Below are 26,183 nucleotides of genomic sequence, written 5' to 3'. Positions count from 1 at the left end.
GCCTGAATGATAAAGCCATCATAGGTCTGGGCTTCATATAGTAGGTCTACAAAAGAGGTTGGGGTGCATTATACAGTCACCAGAGATTGTGTGCCTGTATAGTAAAGCCATCATAGGTGGGGTCTGTATAGTAAAGCCAACAGAGATCATTGTTCTCCCCCAAAAAATTTGACAGCCGGGTGGCCTTAAGAAGCAGATGAGTGGGGGCATTTATAATACTTTGCAATTATATTGGATGTTGGAGATTATTGCCCACACCTGCCAGGACTGGTCAGACTGGTGGTCAGTGGTCTAACACACACTGCTGGCTGTAGTGCTCACATAGTGCTTGTTCTAATAGGAGAAACTGGTTTATTCTATTATAATAGAACTCTGTTGGTCTGCAACAGCCTGGTGACAAGTAAAAACAGTCAGGTGGAGCACTCGGGAAATAAGTGCTGGGAGAACACTGGAGATGAAGTGAGGGGTTTGCATTATATAGCCACAAGAGATCTGAGGTCTGTATATTAAGGCCACCATAGATTTGGAGTCAGTATATTAAAGCCAGGAGTTGTTTTTGGTACCCTGCACTGTAAACCACAAGAGATTTTTAGGGGTCTGCATTTAACACCACCATAGATTTAAGAGGAGTGATCAACATTATAAAGCTACCAAATATTTGGGAAACCTGTATTGTAAAACCGCCAGAGATTTGAGTGATCCAAAACAGAGTTGACACTGAATAGTAGCAACTAATATGTATTATGTTTTGACTAGTCACTAAAATGTTCTCTGCATATTGTTCATTAAGATGCTGTCTGTTTTGCATATACATTCTGAATTTTATAGAGATTACCAGAATGTTATCTGTGTTGTGTATTAAGATGCTCTCTGTATTTTATATCAATCTTTAAGATGTCCTCTGTATTGTATTGAGGTCACTATATTGCTTTCTGTATTGTATTTAGGTTACTAGAATGCTCTCTACATTGTATATAAGTCAGAAATCATATAATTCCTACTCATACCTTAGAAAAACCCTGTATGTCTCTGTGCACTAGCGGGCATGTGCAAACCTGCCTACCAGAAAAACCATAACCATAGATAGTGTCTGTTAAGGGTTACTTAATAATTGTGTAACAATTGGTGTATTTATTCTGTTTATTAATAATTTTTAACTGTAAACGTTTTCTTTAGCTTTTTCTGGATTCTCTACAAACACAAAATATGATCCGTATCAAATTAAGGCTGAAATAACAAGTCGCCGAGACAGGGTAAGTGGAAAAATAACTATTTTCCAATGTAACATCAGTATCATGTAAGATTATGGCATGTAAATATGATTAATTCTGTATAATTTCAATACTTAACTGATACTAAGGGTAATTTTTAATCTGGAAAAATGCACATACAAAGTTGCCCATCGCCATTCTGCTTTCAATAGTGCCCCTGTGCAGGCACTTTGCACGATCATTGCCGTCCATGATAGGTCTGTGCATGCTGGAAAAGAGGAAAGGTCACATCAAAGTCCTACCTACTATCATAGTGCTCGTTAGAACGTTGTTTATGTGTAAAATACATCTCGCTTCTGTGCTGTTTTTTCTTTATGTGTCACAATTGTACATTTTTATATTTTGATTACATTGATATTTTTTTTGCATATAAATGCTCTTACACTGTATGAAGTACAACTGGATAGTGACAAACATCCATAATGAGCGACTTGTTGTCTCTGTGAACAACAGGTTGTACAGTGGTAAAAAGGCTCCGTGGCCACACGCCTATCTGTGAAGGACCACCCTAATCGTGCGTGCTGCACCTCTTAATGCTTTATCAAATTTCGTTGCACAACAAATCAAATTTTTGCATTTGGTCTAGTGTGAAATTAATTACTGCAGCTAGATGACATTAAACCTGTGCCGCCCAGATCCTTGAAAGGAGCAACATTTTCCAAACCTGTATTTGCCACCATTTTGACCTGCTAAGCCATGTACATTCCTGTACAAGCGTACACAATCTCAAAAAATATGAATGGATTAACATCAAGGAAAGAAACATCTATAGTGCTGCCTATCTGCATTAATTACCTTGATTTTGGCTTCTGACGCAACATAGCTTTAACAGTAATGAGTCCCTGCTGAGCACGGATGCATATTATTGGCATGTTGATTTACTACATACTATGACATGCCTGTGGAAGGATTTTTGCCATTCTTCTGACAGAATATTTACCATCTAACCATACACATTTGTTTTTACATTGTGCTGTCCCCTTCCCTACTCTGGTCAAACAGGGGCAACACAAAACAGCATCCAGTGCCCAATATTTCTATTCCTCTTATTTAAGACTGCTCTATCTATCTCTATATAAGTTTATTTAGCTTACATTATAAGCATGTTTACATTGTAATAAGAACATCTATTCATGGATTTATATTTAACCTTTTGGTAAAGAAAATACCAGTACAAACATTTTAATGTATGTGATTCCATCATTAGTGTGATGGTGCCAAGTAAACATCATACATATGTAACTAGTTTATGCACATGCAGTGATTTTCTACGCTTCATGGAGCACTTGTACCCAGGGTGTGATTGCCAGTGGCCGCTCATAGCCCTGAGAAGGTGGAGGAATGTTACATAGTAAATCAGCATTGATGTGCTGTCCTTTTCCAAAGATGATAGTGCAAAGCTATAGAACAGGGGATGGTGGTAAATTTATATTGGGTTGTATAATGTACTCACCACTTGTAAACCATATATACATTTCTTGGTGGTCACTGCATGTCTCTGCTCACATGCTATAATTTACTGCTGAATGTACCAAAACGTCAAAATGCTGAGGCTGCAGAATTTGTGCAGAACATATAGCACAACAAACAACAATATAGAGACAAGCCTGAATAGTCCAGCAGCTCTTAATGTCAAATGATCTGACATTATGGAACAGTATAAACACTGTGGTATATTTTGTTACCCTTACAATGTGCTTTGTGTAATATTTTGTTGTGCTTTTCATTCAGTAAAGGTACAGTATTTTACATTGCATATAGGGAGAATCTGGGACAAGTATTACATATTTTATTCTCTAATACATGTGTATGTAAAAAAAAATAAAAAAAATAATAACCTCCTATTCTTAGCTTTCTAGGTTAAAGCGAGAGCTAACACTGATGAAGCAAGAACTTCAATTCAAAGAAAAGGGAGTAGAGACTCTACAAGAGTAAGTTTGTTATAGCTTTTAGGTGTGAGGCTGCATTTTCTTTTATTGTTTTCTTCTATTATTGTTCTTGTTATATTCGCAGTTGTTCATCACACCCTTCTTCTATGCTATCTGCATTACATTGATCAGTTGGAGCAGTTGTTCTTGACATATTAGTACAAAATAAGTACTCACTCTCTTTTTATTTATTTTTTATTTTTTTGTAAATTGATCTTTTAGTTAATTGAAAGCTATATATTTTCTCTTTTCATTTATTTGCTAGAAATATTGAAATTTGATTTACTCTATTTATCATTTAAGTATCACATTTGTACGTCTGCCACATCAGACAACATACATACTGTCAAAATCTGATATTTTACAGCAAATTATTTGAACGTTCCGTAGAATAACCGATAGGTCTTTTTCTCCTACATTCTAGGTTTATTCTGTGTCCATCACCTACACACAGTGTCAATCATTTAGCTGGATGGAGCTTTATTTAGAATGCAGTCTATCAGTTCACTGGACTAGTGCTATCACTGAGACCACAGTATTTTCTCTGACTCCTAATGAATTGATAGGCTAATTATTAGTTGAAGAATAGCCACCTTCACTGTCTATAGGTGACAGTTACATTTTCAACAGCTTATGTCCAGCTACAATCACTACATATGCTCCTAAGCTTTGTTTCTTCTATGTATGTTTTTCGTCTGCAGTTTGTTAGTGTTCAACCTGTTTCTTTGCAGGATATTGGTTGCAATGCTGACTCAGTCTTCCCTCCTCTCAGGATGAGTTCTCTTACCCAGTATTTTAAATGGACCTAAACATGTCATTCCTTCCTACTGAACGCATAGCTGTAAGGACATTACAGCTCTGGCAGTTCAGGGAATTTCCATCTGGGCTAGTGTTTAGTTTAGAAAATCTTAGCATAGTTTCAGAACAGGGTGGTATTGTTAGCCTGCTAGTAGAGAAGCCATAGATTATATATATATATATGTAGGAAAAGACACCAGCCCTCGAGAAAACACCAGATATGGCCGATGCCCTGAGATAACAGTAAAACACACAAAAGTGGCTTAAACAACAGAAAGGACATTGTTAGTGGTAATGGGACAGGTCCTGTTTATTAAAAAAAAGCGCTGGCCTCTCAACAGTACCTGCTGTTGATAGAAGGGTAGCAGGAAGCAAGCTGTGGTTAGTGTGGGGCCTTCTGCCAGACCTGATGATGTAAAAGGCCAGATTCACAACAAAACTTTCCATTCTTCTAGTAGGTAATCTATGGCTTTACATGGGAGGTGGCTAATGCTGCTGGCAGTTATTTCTTCAAGATGTGATTTTAAAAATAGTACTCTGCGAATTAAACCATTCCAAGGGCAGTGTACTCAGATAATTCATTTATTCAACATATCCTCTGTTTTGACATTAATGAATGAGCTAGTTAAAAGATATCTGCAATAGACATTGTTTTATGTGAGATAGTGTATTTGTTTAAGCAAGCTTTGTTTCCTTTTAAAGTGAGCCTAATGCTTAAAATGCACACAGCTATATAAATGAGGGACCACAAAGTTAGCACTGGGAGGAATATCACACATTTTAATTTAAGTTTAACAACTATGAACAGATTCCTTGTTTTTGGACTTTTTGGTGATGTAATACAATTTGCTTTTTGACAGTTATCAGAGATTTGCATTTAGTTACATTTAAATAGATAACAAAATATTATAGTAGACTAGTTAAAAGCCTATCAAAATGAGTCTTTTTGCTGGTGAACTACAAGTCCCAGCATGCCTATACTGCTTGGGTATGCTGGCACTGGTAGAAGAAGAACAGCTCCTTGCTCCAGTCCCTGAGTCTGTCATTCTAACTAAAATAAGATTGCGGTAAAATCGCTCTGCATTAGTGGCGGTGAGACCCTGCGTGGTCTATAGGCGATTGTACCACAAACATGCTCGGGGCCTGTAAAATTTTCAAACATGTCTGTAATTCTGTGACAACTGCACTGTCAACGTAAACTAAAGTCCTATCCATCTGTTACTGTTTATAGCTATTTCATAATTTCATAAATTTATAAATGACTACTAGTAAGCAAAATAACTTAGCTACCTAACTAGTATATTAGTTCTCTTTATAATATCATTATAGTATTTGTGTGGTGTTCATGTCTTTCCTTGTGTTTCTCACAATAGAATCGATCGTAAGATGTCAAGTTCGCATACAAATTATAAGCTAGACGAGGCACAGGCAATAATGAGTGAACTACGAACAATACGACAAGCAATTTGTATGGGGGAGAAGGAAAGACGTGATCTTATGCAGGTATGAGCATTCTTACCAACTGCTTTATTCCACTAAATTGGTGCCCTTCTTGAAACCTAAAGTGTGATGGTCTCCTCCAGTGCATTGATATAGACCAATGAGGACATTTCTTATTTAACGTTAGTATGGCCTGCATTGTTAGCGCTCAGGGAAAACAGATAATCAACTGCTTGTGTGGCCGCAGGTCTACAAGCCTCCATACATTTCTTCTCCAGTCATAAAATCAGTTTTTTATCCAGTAATAAAATTCCACAAACAAGAAAAAATGCTGCACAAAGGACTTGTTTAAACAAGGGTTGTCTATGAAATAAATGCATCCCTGCAGCGCAGATGGTGTTTTGTGGTGTCCTGGGCCTATTGTTGTGCAGTTCCATTTCACGCTCAGTTTATTGAGTCAAAATGGCAGCAACTGTGGGCTGGAACATTTTATTTGTGGATGGGAGGAGCTGAGAGGAACTAGATAGATATAGGAAAATGCCTCAACTGCCCCACAAGGGTAGAAATTGTGCATTTATAAACAGGACATGTATAATAATTATAGTACTAATGTCCTTTTACTGTCATGACTTAATTAATACATAAATGGGCCTTGAATAAGAAAATGTAAATGAAAGTTGAAAATAATTAAAGACATACTAGGTAGTACCACAATCAGTTACTCAGTGAATTTCCACAAGGACACTTTTCAAACCTGAGAGTGTACTGTACATTCTCCTTGTTATGTGCTCTGTGGTTAAGCTGCATTGGACCTTATATGCCCCTCAATTTGCACAAATTTACCAACATTTCCTCATAGATTTACAGAGCAAGAGGGCCGCATTTGTGGAGGAGCAGCAGCTTGTACAGGCATAGGGGAGGAGTTAAGTGGAGTGACAAGTAGTCACCTTGCTTTTTTGAGAACTACAAAAAGATTATTCTAATGAAGTAGGGTACATTTGTCAGGATGTTCCTTGCTGTGCAGAAGGGAACATGGCTATCGCCGCTCCACATTAGTAACTGGCTGTCTTCACATCTCATCCTATACTTTTAATGGGACCTATTTTGCTCCTTCATCTTGCACTTCAAGAAGTTCCAGACATAGGTTGATCAAAAAAGTGTTACGTAGCTAAGACATTCCCGAGCATTCTCTCTCATAATTACTTTAAGTCATAAGGTTTAAACTGAGCAACATTTTATGAGAAAACCTGAAGTGATTTAATGATAAAGGTGATTGTATTCGCTGTTTGTACTTTTCTATGCTGTTTCCTCTTGTAACAAATAAAGGGGCATATTCAATTACCGCAAATCCTGCGCAGTATTGCCGTTAATACGGTACCGCATTAACGCAGATTTTCGTTCGCAACCCTATGGGCTGCGAATGAAAATCCACGTTATTGCGGTACCGTGTATTGACTACGCGGCCCGTTCTGGCGCGATCCCGCGGACCGGAAAGCTAATTGAATATGCCCCAAAGAGTTTAAAGAAAGAAAAAAAAGTGATTCTAAAGTGGCAGGAAGTTTTCCTTCTTTTAAATCTCAGGGACTGATGTAAAGTTGTTGCTTTATAGGCATAAAATAAAGTGGAAGTTACAGATATACATGGGCCTCCTATGCATGGAGGGTTCATGTAATCACAAGTTATGTACAGAAGGGTAGTGCACATGTAAGTGTAGCATGCCGCCTGGAGATGCGGTCTAGTTAGAGTAGGCCGGAGCCTGCAAAAACATGCACTCTCCTCCCCCAGAGCACACCAGCCTTTTGCTGTAAAGCAATGGAAACCCATTGTTTGCCCTGTGGGGGGACGGCCAAATGTCTATTTATTCCTGATTCCCTAGGTATTTTATTCCTGAGCGGACTGCAGGTTTCCCTGTCGCTGTGTGACCATAGCGTAGGTGCTAATTTTCTCTTTTACATGGTGACCCCCTGTGGTAACCTGTCCAGACTATTTGGGGAAGGAGGGGCACACATTTGTTTATTTAGTACATTTTTAATAGGACCGTGATCATCATTTGATGTTTATGACTACGAATGCAATAAGTTATGCTTAGAGCCTGTCATACATAAAGCTGTAATCTTGTGGCAGTCAGTTTATATATATGTTCAGGATGCGGCCTGCGCTAAATCTGGCCCTTACTGTTTTGTTTTGTAAGATTGATCCCTTGCTTGTATTTTAGACTTTTGTCACAATATGGTAATTAGATGAGTCTATTTTATCTATTCGCATACAGAGGCTTCTGATATATTGGGAAACATACAAGCCCTCAGGGTTATTAAACATATTTATCAGATCTTAAACATGTAGACAATAATAAGTTACATAATAATTAATTGTATATTCTGTCTATAAAAAGATAGAGAGGAAAAACTTTGTAGTGCAGAAATATTGCATTGAACTGAAAAGTGTATTGTTAGTTTTAATTGATGTGTTTTATATAGATGTGTCAGTTTTTGTACATCCTTGGAGACGTTTTTGTAGAGCGATTACTTGATACCAGTGCATTGTTCTATATAGTTTGTATGGTTGGATCAGTAACAAGTAACTTACGTAAAGTGATCCTTATATGCAGGCGTGCTTTGTCTTCTTTATGCATTTGCATCATGGACATTTTTACTTAAGTTAAATTAAGTAATCATGGGCCCTACCGAGGTGGGACTTTTTATTAAGAAGAGAAATTGATTAAGAGTGGGATTGAGTTCTCCCTCACACCAGCATATATTACACAAACACAATCATTAAGTTGACATTATATGTATATAATACACAAGTTATGTTAATACAAGTTAACCCGTGCATGATACTCATGCATTCTAGTCAAATCAAGCTACTTAAGGTGTTAAAAAGGTTCTTGTCATACATTTGGGGCTAGGCCAGGCCTCCTCAGGAGAAGAGCGTTACTTCCCGACGCAAGCGCCCTTTTTTAACGTGGTTTTGTCCACATGTCACCACCTCATCATTCTTCTCCATCACCTCATCCTTCATCTTCATCGCCACATCCTTAATCTCCATCGTCTTACTGTTCTAATACCTCTCGATACACAACGTTAGGAAGGCATGAGTAGTAATAGTAGGTGTTTGGCAAGTTGTTAGGAAGGCGGGTAGCACAGTAATGACGTCCATGCATATGGTGCTTTCATCAGGTTTCTTCACTGTGTTAAGTATACTACACATGTGTGTTCATGAGGTAAAATTACCTCACGAAAAAGAGTTTGAGCCCTGAACTCGTAAATTTAGCCTTTACTACCCCTCCCACGGGGGGAAGGGGGGATGATGGAAGTTAACTGACTTCACTATTCTAATTTTTTTGTCAAATAATGTCAGTATACCAAATTTCAGGTCAATTGGATGAGCCCTTTCTGAGAAAATTGTTTTTTACACACACACACACACACACACACACACACGCCGCTAGGCTTATATATATTAGATATGTACTGACTTCAGTAACTATCTGTAAAAACATTGCATTCTGATGTCATCATTAATAATCAGTGAATTCTGGTTTCAAAGCTTCAGTGTTCATTAGGAAAATGTGTGTAAATAATGAATATACTTGCACATATATTACAGATACTAGGAGTCACTTTGGATTTCTATGACCCTTATAATATTTATATGGTCCCAGAATTCTCTGTGACTTCAAATATTCATATAACTGAACATTGATGAATTTTAAGCCTGCGCTACACAATCTACAGTGCATGTAATCGAAGGACAAACGCATAGAATCTGTTATGACCTATCTCATGTACTGCTGCCCCGTTCCGACTGTCGAACAAAAGTGTAACTGTCAAAATGGCAGACATGCTGATAAAGCATGTGGGATACTGGCTTGTGATTTCATTCAAGCAAGAACACTATCACCAGTGTAGCTGAGTAGTTACGATAGTACTATGTTTAGTACTGAACACTATTTTGCTATGAAGATATGGACCCTGTTGTGTTTTGGTGCGCCTTTTTAAATTGACTTATAATTGCCAGTGTATCACTGCAACTGCACAAAGTGCATTGGGACATGCTGCCATCAACACGTTGCACAATTCACAACTTAAATTGCTGTGTAGGTTGTTACAATGCATTTAATGTGTTTCAGTATATTGTTACGTGCAGCAGAGTGTTAAGTATTCCTATTTGGTTTATTTTCTTCCTGTTGGTTTTAGTGATGTGGAATCTCTAAATTTGCAGACCTATTGACTCTACTGAAGCATTTTGCAGTAGTTACGCTTCATCTTCTGATACCTCTTTTCACTATGTGAACCTGCTACAAACTATGAGCTATAGACAGTTCCATAATAAATGGGTTTCTCCAGTCTTGGACAAGAACCTTCTTTCACACCTGTCCATCCCCAACCTTGTTGCCTGAATCCAGAAGCCATATTTTCTTATGTGATTGCAGCTCAGTAGGACTCAATCTGTTCAGCCCTGTATATTACAGATGTATTTGGTGTTTTTTATTCTCCACTTTTGGGAATGCAGGTAGGGAAGGCTCCCTTTCATGATGATGTTGCTGCAGATTGAAGGCATTGCGTGTAAAGCTACAGAGCGGACAATTCAATTTCCGCTATGTATAGAAAACTAAAGATTAATATGGTAAAACATTTTTTTTAATTTTGTGTATGGGATCAATGTTGTGACAAATACTTAACTTTCCCATATTTAAAGATAAGATTATGCATCAATAAAAAAAAAATGCAGTCAGTGGTTGCAAACACTGGTATCTAAATGCTGAATAAGAAATACATTACAAGGCACAGTTTATATGTAAACTAACAATCTCTGGAAATAAATAAATCTGACATCAAAACACTATAATCCTGCTATAAAGCACAATGTATAACAACACAAGAAATCTTCAATTTCATGATAATTTTCAGTATTACTCTTGTGAAATATAAGTAAGTGAAAGTGAATATATTTGACAGCAATTTCTTGGCCCACCTCTATTACAAAACAAAACTGTGTCTTCTTTATTTTGGCAAAAGTATTCTTTTTTTGATATTGTTACGAAGTTTTACATTTCATAAGTATCGGATTGATATTTGTCAGAGCGCACGCATGCTTTTCCTAAAGGTAAATATATTTTGTTGGTTGAGGTAGTCCCCATAGCAAGATTTGTATTGATATCAATTTTCCTTTTTAAAACATGTTCTCAAATAACAGTCAGGATGGTGGCCTGGATCTGTTTCTACACCTGAGCACTTAAGGATATTTAGCAGTAGAATATTATCTGCATGTCAAAGACCTTACAAAATGTAGGAATATTGCAGCGGTCAGCTGTCCACACCTCACTTTATTTTATTACAGATTTTTTAGTTGTGTTGTTAGTGCATGGTTTGGGCGGAAACCAGAGGAAACAATATTGTTTTATAGAAGTTGTTGAGCTAGAAAAGAGCACATTTTCCTGTTAATGGAATATTAGAGCTAGTAAAGAGATAGGTCTACAGTTTGAGAGTGTTTTTGTCACTACTTTTAAGGATATGGATGATAGATATTTTCTAATGCTTGGGAATTTGATCAGATTACATAATTACGTTTAATACAGAGGCAGTAGCCTTAGCAATGACAGGGGCACTATGTCATAGAAACATTGTTAGCAGCAAGCCTGGCCCATTGGTTGTTTAGTTGAAGCAACTGAAGTCCATGGGCCATCTATCTCCTTCAGCTTCAAAATGAACGTAGATTCATGAGTCTATTCAGAACAGGGTATAGGAGTGCAGTGAATTAAAATCATGGATATGCCTGGGAATTCCGCAAAGTATTCATTAAATGCACTAACATTGTTTTAGACAGCATCATCATCATCACTATTTATTTATATAGCTCCACTGATTCCACAGCGCTGTACAGAGACCTCATTCACATCAGTCCCTGTTCTATTGGAGCTTACAGTGTAAATTCCCTAACATACACACACACAGACACAGACTAGGGTCAATTTTGATAGCAGCCAATTAATCTACCAGTATGTTTTTGGAGTGTGGGAGGAAACTGGAGCACCCGGAGGAAACAGATAAGGCCATGGTTGGGAATCGAACTCATGACCCCAGCCTTGTGAGGCAGAAGTGCTAACCACTTAGCCACCGCATTACATTATTCTTTATGATACTAATAGGCTCCTGAAAGCTAAAGGTCTCAAATACAATATTAATGACCTTCTGGAATATTGCAGGTTTTAAGTTTTTATAAAATGGAGAAATATTGAGCTCTAGCTAGTTTTATATGCCTGGTGCTTGTTTACAGCATGTGTATAGTTAATAAGATCATACATTTCACCATTTAGTTTAGATCACTTCAACTAAGCATCTCTAAATCAGTAGGATTAAATGTGATCTGAAGTAATCTAGGAAATGTACTCTGAATCAATGCGCTGTCAAATGAAAAATGCGCAATCAAAGTCAAATGGCAAGTTTATTCTATACCAGGGAAAGATAGAAAGGTCTTTAAGGAAGTTTTTGTGGCTAAAGTGTTTAAATGTGCTGACGTATAGGTTTTTTAACTTACTTTTAAAACTTTGATTTTATGCACAAAATAACCACATGTTCTGCAAGATAAAAGAAGTATGGATTGGAGTGAGAATTATAGGATCCAGTCTTGATTTAAACATAATGAATGATTGGAGAACCGGAGAGCGGTTCTATTTGATTGGGAAATTTGTTGATTTAAAGTTAGTGATTTGAACTGATTACAGAGTTTGACAATTTTAAAGTCAAGTCAATCAAGATTTAAGTTCCAGAGAACCAGAAGTTCACTCTTTGCACCCAGAGAGAGAGTGCTATCCAGAAAGGATGCGGTATTATATGTAGATTTTTTTTTGATCTGTTGTTCTGTAAACCATGATAAATAGCAGCAGAAAGTGTGCGTTAAGAAGAGGAGGGTTGATGTAAGGAGTTATGACAGTTTAAAAGTGAGGAAACAAAGAGCAATAAAAATATAGCTAGTAAGATTATTTTAAAAATGCAGAGTAAAGATACATAGATTGTAAACAGTTTATTAAGGAGTATCCATGCAGCACAGAATTCAGGTGCAGGGGATGGAAGGTAACAGGAACTCACAGGAGAGGCAGATCTGTTGATATTGTGAGTACATTTGTTGACTGAGTGCATCAGGGGGAAGATTGCTTTGGTTACATTTCTAGTAGGGATGTGCACCGGCCACTTTTGGTGTCTCGTGTTTTGTGTTTTGGATTCGGATTTGCTAGAGGTTTTGGGTTCGGATTTGTTTTGCAAAACACCTGACGAAAGGTTTTGGTTCGGATTTAAGGTTTTGGATTCAGATTTATTTTGAAAAAAACATAAAAAGTGTTAAAAACAAGTTTTTTGGTTTATTTTCACTCCTACGCTATTATTAACCTCAATAACATTCAATAACAATCATTTCCACTAATTCCCAGTCTATTCTGAACACCTCACACCTCACAATATTGTTTTTAGTCCAAAACGTTTCACTGAGGTAGCTTTCTGGACTGCATAGTGCAGTGGTCCCGGTACACAATTTGGTCCCGGATCCACAATACCTCCGCCTTCAAATGGTCTGAATTCCACTGCACAGCTGCCTACTCCTACATCCTCTGCAGCATATACAGGGTGTAGTTCGAGCGTGTCAATACCTCTTGTTTTTGACGATGACAGGTCATTTTCATTAATTTATGATTTGGCAGCAACAGTCAACGTTGTTTAATATCTAATACGCCTCTATCTGGACTGCATAGTGGAGTGGCCCCGGTACCCAATTTGGTACCGGGGCCACAATACCTCCTCCAACTTTCAAGTGTAGTGTTTATAATTTATAAAAACTACAGTGGTTATAGCACGTCAATAACTCTTGTTTTAGACGACCATGGTACAGAGCATTCATCATTGAGATCCCATCAAGTATGTGAAAGACAGACAGCGTCGAAGTGTTATTTGTTGACTTTGTTAACCAAAAAATTGTCAATAGAGTGACTACTATCATATTTTGTGGTCATGGCAAACGACTGTTGGACGGTCAATTGTTTTGTGAAAGACGTAGCGGTCTTACGACTTCCCCTCTGGGAAGATGACCGACTAACAGCAGCAACAGCAGCAGTGGCAGTAGTAGGCGTACCGCTGCAGGATACCTCGGATGAATCCCGTATAGAAGAGGACTCAGTCTGGCTGGTGACATGGCCTGCAGTACTAAATCTGATGGAGATCGTGGAGGAAGTTGACGAGGAGGGTGTTGGTGGTGTGTATCCAACAGGACCAAGGGATTTAGGTGTCCCTGTACTGATGATGGTCCTAGGTCCAGTTCCTGAACTAACCACTGAACTATGAAGGTTATTCAGGTGACGTATAAGGGAGGATGTAACTAGGTGGGCAAGATCCTTACCCCTGCTTATTTGAGCTTTACATAAGCTACATATGGCCATACATTAGTTGTCCGGATTTGGATAAAAATAACTCCAGACCGAAGAGGTGCATTTTTTGGTCTTCTGACCAGGCATGACGATGGGCTTTTTCATCCCATGGACATCAGTTGTCTCCCCCCCTGGTGCCTCATTTACAATAACCACACCACCATCCTCATCATCAAGTTCCTCCACAGCGCCAGCTACATCAATAGCCTCCTCCCGGTGTACAACATTGACACCTTGATTATCCAAATCTGGATCTACACTGTGGGTGATCCTTCCAACATATGCAGAGGGTGTGCTGCAAATGCTGGATGGAGTCACCTCTTCCTGTACAGTGATGGGAAGGTCAGGCTTCACAACCACCAACACCCTTGGACTCGCCTTGGGGATTTGTGATGTCATCTGTTTAGAAGGCAGAGTTCTTTGCTGTTTTGTTGTTGTTGCTGACAGCATAACTCTCTTAAATTTTTTGTGGGGGGGGGAGGAGGAGGGCTTAGATCCTTGGGTGAAGCTGGACCACTAGTCATGAACACGGGCCAGGGCCTAAGCCGTTCCTTGCCACTACGTGTCGTAAATGGTATATTGCCAACTTTACGTTTCTCCTCAGATGATTTTAAGTTTCTCTTTTTGCTACTTTTTGAGAACTTGGGCTTTTTGGATTTTACATGCCCTGTACTAGGAGATTGGGCATCGGGCTTGCCAGACAACGTTGATGGCATTTCATCGTCTATGTCATGACTAGTGGCAGCAGCTTCAGCATTAGGAGGAAGTGGGTCTTGATCTTTCCCTACTTTATCCTCCAAATTTTTGTTTTCCATTATATGTAGCACAAGAGAGCGTACCCCTAAGCCACACACACTCGGCAAAGCTTTTAAAAATTATATGCGGCACAGGAGAGTACCACTGGACTTATACTGCTGAATCAGTGAACTTTGTAATATAGCAGTACCACTGGAATTATACTGCTGAATCAGTGAACTTTGTAATATAGCAGTACCACTGGAATTATACTGCTGAATCAGTGAACTTTGTAATATAGCAGTACCACTGGAATTATACTGCTGAATCAGTGAACTTTGTAATATAGCAGTACCAATGGACTTATACTGCAGAATCAGTGAACTTTGTAATATAGCAGTACCAATGGACTTATACTGCAGAATCAGTGAACTTTGTAATATAGCAGTACCACTGGACTTATACTGCTGAATCAGTGAACTTTGTAATATAGCAGTACCACTGGACTTATACTGCAGAATCAGTGAACTTTGTAATATAGCAGTACCAATGGACTTATACTGCAGAATCAGTGAACTTTATAATATTGCAGTACCAATGGACTTATACTGCAGGATTGTTTTTGGATATTTTTTTTAAATTTATTTTCTTATAATTATTTTTTTTTTTTTATAACTTTTTTAAAAAAAATGTATAACTTGGGAATAATGGGGAAATAACAATGCCCTTAGAAGGACAGAGTACAGGACACAGCACCACTGAACTGAACAGGACACAGCACAGGACCCAGCAGCACCACTGAACTCAGAAGGACAGAGCACAGGACACAGCACCACTGGACTGAGCAGAACACAGCACAGCACAGCACAGAACTGAACAGCACAGCACAGAACTGAACAGCACAGCACAGCACAGCACGAGATATAGCAGGACAGAGGATCACCTAACACAACCTCCCGCTACCCTGATCAATGCCCGAGTGAAGATGGCGGCGGCTAGCGGGGAATTTATAGAATACGAGTATCGCGAGATCCGACAGCGGGATTATGACTCAGAGCCTCGGTTTCAGTTTTGCAATTGGCGGGAATACCCGGATCTGTCTCGGATCCGGCTCGGATCGGCAACATTCGGGTGGGCTCGGATTTCAGATATCCGAGCCCGCTCATCTCTAATCAAATGGCAAGTTTAGATCACAGACCCTGTGTTATTATTTTGTCCCTTCTTCACTTCCCTCCAGTCACAATACATGGACACCCTATTTTTTGAGTTCGGAGTTAGTTTTAGCAATTGTCCTCCATCACTTTGAATGAACTAGGGTATGAACAGTCTGCTTATAATTAGCAGCAACAAGGAGATCAATTATAAGACTATATGATTGGGTATACGGGATGTATTGCACATTTGGCTGTTTATGAGGCACACAGCACTGTTTTGTTGTAATATGCACATTAAATATTTACACTTTCGCCGTGACAAAAAAATGATCCCTATGGTGCACATGCATGTTGTAAATTTAGTATGTCCTCTTTCCTGTTTCGTCACACCACAAATGTATGCATTTTTTCATTGTACCATGCACTGCGCTACAGTTACGATAACTTTTTTACAATGGCATATGCTAATTTAGAGTTTTAACATAAAGCATGAATACATACATATTAATTATGTGTGTGATGGGCTCATTTAGTCAATAGGGATTAAGAAACAACAAACTCAGCAGGTCTGTCTCCGGACAAGAAAATAAATATTGTATGATTGATGACTAAACACTTATGCTACCATATCTAATATGTTTCTTTCAAAAGTTATTGCTGTTATATGTTATATGATAATTTGGCTACTGGGCACATGGTTTCATTGGAGTGGTGTAGAGTCTAATCAGCTGATAGTTTTGACAGGTTTGGAGTTGAGGAATGGACTAACCAGCCATGTTTTGTTTCCATGTAGAGCCTGGCAAAGCTGACTGATGGATTCAGAAATAGCTGTTGTATCTCCGACACCATACACAACAGTCATCACAATTCAAGCTTGCTAAGTGAATCGTGTTTACCTCAGCAATACTGTGATGCCTGCTCACAAACAGATAACATTGGAGAGGTATTGTATGTACTGTCATATTAATGATTTATGAAAAAAACATACATCATTATGGCTTGCTCTAATCATTAGCAGTTGTTTTTTTATGTTTTTCCTTTTACGCTCACATTCCATATATAGTTCTGAAGTAGAATAAATAGTATTTCTTTGTTTAGTTAGTTTCATCATTGATGTCATTCTCATTCATCTCTATTTTATTATAATATTTCCTTTTTATTGTTAATTCCTTCTACAGTTTGGCTTTGATGATAAAGCAAGACTGGTGGATAGAGTGAGACTTAACTGGCAGTATGAGGAGGCCAAAAAAAGGTAAGCAATGCTGGATTTTAGGGCTATGAACAATGGGCTATTCCGATTCAAAGTTAATAGTGCCCAATGTAAGGGCTATAAGGCACATGTATATATGGCAGACTAATGACTGAATAAAATGTGCTGTATCTAATTGAGGTAGTGTTTTATACTGTATACCTATGTAATGATTTGACATAGCATTTTGTGTTTCCATATACTTAAAGATTGTTTTAATCTTCTGTTTCTAAATAGCTAAGGTTGGAAATATTTTCTGTTCACTAGTCTGCTTGTCATGGTCACTGGGTATCTGTGGGATCTTAGAGCCTGCTAGGTTCAGCGCCACCTACAGGGAGGCGTGGAGTCTAACAGGACAGTGAGCCCCGCAAGGGAGTTTGTGCTTAGCAGCTTTTGGCCCATAGGTTGCGGCCCTCCCAGTAGTTACTCAGTGAAGCCCAGTAGAGAGTGCAGAAAGGAAGATATATGGGAGGTGTACATGGAGGTTCGGGTAGCAGCAAACAGGAGCCTGGTTCAAGCAGGTAAATAATCTGCAGCAGGTTGACAACAGAGTCCAGGTAGCAACAGTAGGAAACTGGATCAGAGGGTGCGATGTACTGTGGCAGGTAGACACCAGGGTCCAGGTAGCTGCAGCAGGAGACTGGATCAGAAGATGCGATGAACTGCAGCAGGAAAACACCAGGGTCCAGGTAGCTGCAGCAGGAGACTGGATCAAAAGGTGCGATGTACTGCGAACAGGTAGGCACTGGGATAGCAGAGCAGGACATACTGGTAATATGGCTGAATAACTCAGAGAGTCCAAAATGGTGACACAGCTTGTAGAGGCAGTATAGATAACCTGGATAGTAGACCTAAGTCAGAGGCTGGAGAAGCAGAGAAGCCTGACTTAGTCAGGAGGTACGAGGCACGGCGTACAGGATAAACTACAATAAGCAGGGCTTGAGATCTTGCCAGGAGACGCAAGGCATGAGGTACTGAATAAACCACAATAAACAGCTTGAGGTGTTGCTAAGAGGTATGAGGCACTGGATCAATCCATGGGTGACAGAATAGAGGAGGGTCAAACAAGTTAAGGAGTCAAAGTCAGGAGAGCCATGAAGGTACCAGGGAATGAGCTGGAGTGTAGTTAAGAACGGAGCCATGGAATAAGCTGGGGTCAATACCAGGAAGTCAAACACAGGATACTCAAAAGAGTCAGCAACAACAGGCAAGACAACAATGAATTGCCACAGATTGCTGGGAGAGGTAGACTTATTAAGGCAGCGAACATGTGTGGGTGCTGATTGGGGAATGAGGCAACTCCTGCTAGTGAGACAGCAGCACCTCTGGTGGTAGAGAGGTACTGCAGGTCAGATACACACAAAGGCAAAATTCAAGCATAGTTCTTAGCAGACAGGAGCTGCAGGAGGCAAGCAGTATGAAGATACTGCTGTGATCATGATCATGACAGCTATATTGTAGTGTTGTCAACCATTGAAAATATTTTTACTGTCAATTTTATATATAAAAAGCTCATAACCCTGCCCCTACTTCCCTGACTATGCGGTTTCAGCCCCCAGTTTAACTATGTTTATATGTTTGGCTGTGCAGTTATTTATGTAACACATATTTGGGGAACATGGATAGGATTACATGTTGTTTGGTTTTTAAATTAAAGGAAGAATTAAAATTAACATACAAAGTAACTAGACTATATTCATAAGAAATCCCCCTCTCCCAGACACCTGTTCTGAGAGTCAGACATACCTTAAGGGAGCATACAAATAATCTGTTAGAGGACCCCTTTAAGTAGAGGTTTGATTTCCATGATCTACAATCTACTCGTAGAGGTTTCTCTTGACTCTCAGGGGCCAAAATGAAAGGGAATGGGAGAGGAATTTTGACCCACCTCCTGATGATCCTTGTTGGGAAGAGGTCAGAGAGATAATAAACACTAGTTCAATATTAATTTAAATAAGCTTATAAGACCTATGACAGATGATATTATACTCCAGAAAAACTAACTAAAATGTTCCCTTTCTCTGACCCGAACTGCTGGCCATAGGGGCACTTTTCACCAAACATAGTAGACCTACTCTCAAATTATACCGCTCTGGAACAAAATATACTCTCAACTCTATTATCAATTCATTATCAGAATGACCACTATATAAAGATCCCTGGCCATTTTTACTCTCTCGGCCCGCCCCAAGACCCAAGCGCACAAACTAAAAATCTGATATCCCTCATTCTTATAGCTGCAAAAGTTCAAATAGCCAAAAACTGGAAGCAGCAAGAACCTCCCTCTATCTCTGTCCTGAAATTTTTTATTTGGCAGATCATATGCATGGAAAGAGCCTAAAAACAGCCTAAATTAAATGATATATGACCCCATAACTTCACCATTGCCAAATTATTCGAATGCGGGAACTACACTCTTTGAAATGAGGGTGCAGCTGAGTCTGTAGGTGCCACAATGCGGGAGATTGGGCACTTTTAGTGTCCCCTCCACATCACTGGCACTCCTCAGATAGCGTTACCAGAAAAGTTGCATTAAAAAGTTGTATTCTTAGTATAAAGCATTATCTTTAATGTAGTACTGTTTAAAATATTATTATTTTCTTAAAAGGAAAGGTACTTGTTGTACCCCTTTCACACTACTGCAAAAACCTGAGTTTTTGCCAGGGCGAGCTCCAACACCCCGGGTCGTAGCTCAGTGTGAAAGGCGGTCAGTGCAAAATTAGACCCAGGACTTTTGAAGTGTATTGCAGTGTCAGTCCCGGGTCACCTGCAGTTTGAACGTGAGACCTCGGTTTTTCAACCCGGGTCTCACAGAAAGAAGCCGATTGGGTGTCTGGGACGCTGGAGGATGACATCATTTCAATGCTGCAGAGAAGACAGATAGCAGAAAGCATGGCACACTGGCTGGATGACGAGGTGAGAGAGCAGTTGGCCGTTAGAGGAGAGAAGGAGATCAAGAAACAGATAACAGGCACTGTTAAGGATGCAACAGTATAAAATAATATCACCAAAATACTCACTCAGCGTGGGATAAATCACAGCCAGCAGCAGGTGGTCAATAAATTGAAATTTCTGCAAAAACAATACTCCAAAGTGCATAACCACAACCGGAGAAAGAGTGGAGCTGCCCGCATGGAATGGCAATTCTATGAACAATGTAATGTAGTGTTTGGAAACTCTGCCCTGGCAAATCCAATCGCATTGTCATCATCAAGCTGCCGCGATGCTCCAAGTCCTACACCAGACAGCAGTAACTTAAATGGGCCCTCCCTGATCATTAGCGACGATGCGGCTGAAGAACATGCCGAATTGCAGTGTTCAAACACAACAGAAGACCCACATCATCCCCCCACAAATGACTCCCCATAACCCTGAGTACCTGGCTACTCCCCATAATCCAGAGTACCCGTTTACTGACTCTAACCCCAAGTACCCACATTACCTACAGCGATAGGTAATGTTATAGGTATTGTTTAGTAAAGTTATAATGTTTAGAATGCCGGTGTTTGAGGCTACAATATTTAAAATGTTGTTTATATTTTATAATAAGTGTGATGTAAGCACTGACCAAAACTTTTGTTTTGCACTACTGTTTTGGCACAGGTGTGTTAAAAGTGTCTATATGTACATTTTTTTCTAGTACTACAATATTATGACATTTTTGAAAAGCACTTTTTGATTAAAATTGGATTTGTATTGGTAGATATGATTTAATATTTACCGCTTAACAAAGAAACTACCAATTTGAATAAAAATATTTTGTTAAGGTAAACGTTTGTCTGCTCTACTCAATAATGGATGACAGACTGGCGGTGTACGAATTAGTTCTGCAGAGGTATTTGTACGTTCTCCCTCGTAAGTTGTAGAATCCACAGACAACACATATAGTTCAGAGTCCTGTATGTTCCACTCTGGTAGAAACTGCTCTTTCTGTATTTCACAAATATTGTGTAACATACAGCAAGCAGCAACTACGTGGGGCATAAATTGGGGACAATGTCATTGCGTTTCAATAAACTCCGCCAACGTCCATTCAAATGTCCAAAGGCATTTTCGACCACCATCCAAGCTGAGCTGAGGGTATGGGTGAAGCCAATTTATTCCACAGACAGTTGATTACTGTACTCAGAGTACCTTATATACCACTGGCCCCCTGTTCCTCTCCAGGCCTAAGGAGACGCAAGTCAAAAAAGTATGTATATGAATATATGCATGTGCCATTTATAATGCAAATGCGCAGTATGGAAGATATCTGCGTATCTTATGCATGAAAGAGATGTATGTCCTATTCTAAATGAGCTCCTTCATGAGGCTAGCAGCCACCAGTTATTGAAATACTGGAGAAGCCTCCTAGCTTGAGGCTAGGAAATGAAGTGATGACCTTGTCTCAAGGTAGGAAACAGCCTTCAAAAAATGTAGTTATATTTAGAGAATAAGCAAATTGCTTTAAATTCCCTTTAGTACAGCATTGCATTTCACATATCGTACCAGTAAACTGACTCAGCACGGAGAGTCCCTTTGGCATGGACGGAGTTAATTGTGTAGTCAGTACTGAGGTGGATGTTGTATTTTAAATAAACTGTAGTCACATTCTTTATTTAGTATGCATTTTTGCACAATGGTTTCTAGTGTTCTACAGGGCTTGTGCCAGCACACATGCATATGTGTATTCTACATGTCTGGCAACACTTTACTTGTCATAGATTTGATGAGGAGCCAAATTGTGCTGTGTAAATTTTGTACACTGAAATACACTTTGAAAAATATGGTATATTTTTATATTGACTAATTGTCCCATGTTCTCTGCTTTAAAATATTTTATGCACAGACTTTTAACGAGGAATCATATAGGCACAGGGTTTTGTGCGTCACAAGCCTTATTTTCCTGCATAATTGCATTTATTGATAAAATTACAAGCGAATATATGTCACTGACAAGTTAAAATTAAATGTAATCTGTATAATGTAAAACTGTTGCCAAAGTATCATTAAAAATAACACAATGATTGCTCGTGTGTGACTACATGAAAGTCAATAATGCAGTCTGGAGACCCGCAAAAGCCAGATTGTGATACAATTATTATTATTATTATCATTTATTTGTACAGCAACACAGATTCCATAGGGCCTATCATAGTAGTACAAATATGACATACATGAAAACAGACATAATAACATGTACATGGGTACAGAGCACAAAAATAAATGCACGTATGCAATCAACAGAACAAATTGCATGGCATACAGAAACAATTCAGCATAAGACATGACAGGGACAAAAAACAATGAAGACAGAGACTATACCATACTTGCCAACTCTCCCGGAATGTCCAGGAGACTCCCGCATTTCGCGTGAGTCTCACGGACTCCCGGGAGAGTATGACAATCTCCTGGATCTGCCCACTTCCTAGTGAACTGGGCAGAATTAGGTCCAAAACGCCGCGATTCACCAGGAATTGCGGCGTTTGGCCCTGTCCCCGCTGTAAAATGACGTGTTTTGCGTCATTACATCACGGGGGCGGGGCCAAAATGACGGGATTTTCAGAGCCCCGCCCCCTGCACGCCCACCTTCCCCGGCAGGCTCCCGGATCATACTTGCCATAAGTTGGCAAGTATGAACTATACAGAGACATGAGACATAGGGCCGAGGACCCTCCCTGCCCGTGCCCCTTTAATAACCAATAATATTGTTTGCACGGTGCTCCATTTGCACTTATACACACATATACATGTATACAATAAACAGAAGCTGCTGGTAATAACAAGGGCTTACTGCTGTAACTACATTTGTAACAGTCATAGAGCAAATACAGCCTATCAATTCCTAGAGAAAACAGTAATTGATTGGAACACTGGAATGACCTGTAACATCCCAGACACATCCATACACATTTACAGTTGCAAAATTTAAGCTATGAGTTCTCATTTTGTTGGAGTGACTTGTGCAGTAGTTCAATATGTCAAATGTGGACCTACAATAGAACATCTGTGGTCAATATCTATATATTACTAAATGTTGTTTAGGGTAAATTAGAGAGTACATTCCTTGCTTCCTATTTACTGATTATTGTAAGTCAATGACGCAGTTGGTCAAGTTAAATTAGCATCCACTCATTTATCTTTTTCTGTATTGGTTTGTTTTATCCTTTAACCTTTGTCAGAAGTATTACTAAGTACGGAACTAAGATGTGGGAGACCATTTTCAAAAATGATTTATCCCCATGCACGTAATTTCATTTAATAGTAAATTGTAAAAACTGTTAGTATTCCGTATGAATGCTGCGTGCTTCAGATTTAGAGTCTGCTCCAGCTGCAGCTCATTGGCTAACTTGTGCCTTACCTTAGTCCATGTGAATCCCGCCACCCCCTTCCCACCCCATTTTAAATTTTTCTCTGGCCTGACAACAAATAAATTAGCTATCTGTTGCATTCCTCTTTAGGTAGTGTTATCATTTAAGCTATTAGATTATCATTTATGGAATGCAAGTCCTGTTTTCGGGTGCTTGGTAGTATTAAATGTAACTATCTTTTTTTGTTTCTTGCAGGAATTACTGATTTTTTTTAAAAAAAAGTTTGAAGGTCAGGGAGTGGCAGAGGAAATTGCTAGGGAAAGGCTAGCTTTCCTGCATGATTGCAGAGCTCAGTGGAAGACTTGCAGAGCCGTAAAGGTCAACTGCTGATAATTTATACAGATGGTTTCATAAGCTGTTATGCCACTGGTTTTATCTTAAGATAACTATATTAATAGAAACAACATGTTGAGGGATGGGTATTCACTACACTGAAGTAGAGAAAAAATGCTTTTAAATATACACCTGCTAAAAACTTAAGACATCTTAGACTAAATTTCAAGAGTTTGTGATTGAAAAGGTATCAATAAATACATTTCTGAATTAGAATGATAGCAGGAATCTTTGTAACTATGCCACATGTTGTGCCAGATTACCGACTGAAAGGCATTGCTGTATGTAGCATTGACTGCCTTATGCATTGAGAGCTAATAATCACTATCCTTGTAATTGTGCACCCTACATTCAGATGCCTCTGTATCCAACACACCCCCGTCCATTATTTCACTGGGAATATTAGATATATACTGTGTTCTCGATATACAGACCGAGTACCAAAAGAGTAAATAAAATAAATATAAAATGCTTTAAAAAACTCACTCCATGAACAGTGCTTCCTTAGACATAGGCCTAGTGTGTCTCAATGGTAACTACAGCCTAGGACAGTGTTGGCTAACCTGTGACACTACAGGTGTTGTGAAACTACAAATCCCAGCATACCCTTCCAGCAATAAGCAGCTATTTATTGGCAAAGTATGCTGGGACTTGTAGTTTCACAACACCTGCAGTGTCACAGGTTAGCCAATAATGACCTAGAACATAAGTTTCCTGTTGGGTTTGAAAATAGACCCTGCAATTAATAGCTGGTGGGACAGATTATATTAAAATGCATACAGGGCCTAATTTAGATTTGGGCATATGTCCAACTGCACATTACAAATATCTGCATAGCTTTTCTGATGGATTAAACCTGATCATAAATACATTTGTATAATACAATGGTTTAGGGATGACCACACATACATACAGTGTAGCAGATATAATTTGTTTAAAAGCTGATCTGTGTCATTACCATTCACATTATCATGAGTCATATCAGGTACAAAGGAGATACAATAGGTCATGCTGTCATAATAAATCCATGTATATGACACACAAATAGGTGAGATCATGGACATTATATATCGCTGGCAGTGCTATCAAGCTCCAGGAAAAAGCCAAGGCTATCATTATATGCCCATATTACCATAAACATCATAAAGCAAAAGCACATTGTCTGAATAATTATTGATTCCAAATGAATCATGGACTCCACTAAATCTAGTGTGAGCTCATTATTGTACATCCACATATTATAGGGTCTAAATATCTAGCTATGATGGATCACATATTGATACTCCTGGTCCAAATCCATTAATATAAATTCAAAATATTGACCCGACAGCATTGATACTGGGCCTATAAGTCATAATTGTTGTGTTTTATACAAAACATAAGCATATGAAATACCTTTTATTACATGAGGTGATATAAACTCCTTTTGTATAACAAGGTTCTGTGATTAGTTTTAATTTAACATAAAAAATATGACTTTACTTAAGATCTAAATGGAAAGGGAATCTAAACTTACCATCTATATTGTTCAAATTATTTACAAACATATAGCTTAATCACTATAGCCATTCAATTTCAAGAATAGGTAGTAAAAAAATAAATTGTCAATAAACCAATAATTACACTATTTAAATGGGTGTGTATGTATCAACTTATGTTGCTAATGATAAAATGAAGCAAGTGATCGGTTATTGGTGAATCCATCACAATTCCAGATTGTTGGAAGAAGGATGTGTTTTTGAAATACAAAACGTTTAGTTAGGCATAATTCTAGTACTTCTAATGACAATTCACAGTGGGTTCTGTCTAGGTGTGAATGTTTAGTAAGTATCTGATCCACTACTTGTTATCTTTCCACAGTTGATGTCTATACATTTACATTCATAATGGCAAGTAACATTTTAGGTAACACTTCTTTGAATACAAGAATATATAAGAACATCTGGGGGTATATTTACTAAACTGCAAATTTGAAAAAGTGGAGATGTTGCCTATAGCAACCAGTCAGATTCTAGATATAATGTTTTAGAATGTACTAAACAAATGATAACTAGGGGCCTGATTAATTAAGGATCTCAAATGAAGAGGATACTCATTTCAGTCTCCTGGACAAAACCATGTTACAATGGAAGGGGTGCAAATAAGTGTTCTGTTTTACACATAAGTTAAATACTGACTGTTTTTTCATGTAACACAGAAATATTTGATAGCTTATTTGTACACTGAAATTTAAAGTTGATATTTGTGTGTTACATGAAAAAACAGTCAGTATTTAACTTATGTGTAAAACAGAACACTTATTTGCACCCCTTCCATTGTAACATGGTATTGTCCAGGAGACTGAATTGAGAATCCTCTTCATTTAAGAACCTTAATGAATCAGGCCCCAGATTCTGATTGGTTGCTATAGACAACATCTCCACTTTTTCAAACCCGCAATTTAGTAAATATATCCCCTGATGTGTATTTAATGTATTATTTCTGTTATCTGATAATTGATATAGAGGTA

General features: G+C 38.6%; 1 protein-coding gene across 4 annotated transcripts in view; it reads left to right on the top strand.

Annotated features, from left to right (window-relative positions):
- The window catches only part of WWC3 (WWC family member 3), a 145,083-nt gene that overhangs the window by 84,763 nt on the left and 34,137 nt on the right, over positions 1–26,183 (top strand). For all 4 annotated transcript variants that reach the window (XM_075196457.1, XM_075196456.1, XM_075196459.1 and 1 more), the window contains exons 4-8: positions 1,177–1,253; positions 3,123–3,202; positions 5,371–5,500; positions 16,536–16,685; positions 16,921–16,994. In XM_075196457.1, the coding sequence (XP_075052558.1) occupies positions 1,177–1,253; positions 3,123–3,202; positions 5,371–5,500; positions 16,536–16,685; positions 16,921–16,994 (511 nt within the window). The remainder of the gene's footprint in view (positions 1–1,176; positions 1,254–3,122; positions 3,203–5,370; positions 5,501–16,535; positions 16,686–16,920; positions 16,995–26,183) is intronic.

Source organism: Mixophyes fleayi, chromosome 2, assembly GCF_038048845.1.
Source record: "Mixophyes fleayi isolate aMixFle1 chromosome 2, aMixFle1.hap1, whole genome shotgun sequence".
Taxonomy (NCBI): Eukaryota; Metazoa; Chordata; class Amphibia; order Anura; family Limnodynastidae; genus Mixophyes; species Mixophyes fleayi.
The sequence above is the reverse complement of the archived record's forward strand: the minus strand, read 5'-3'. Positions and strand labels throughout refer to the sequence as shown.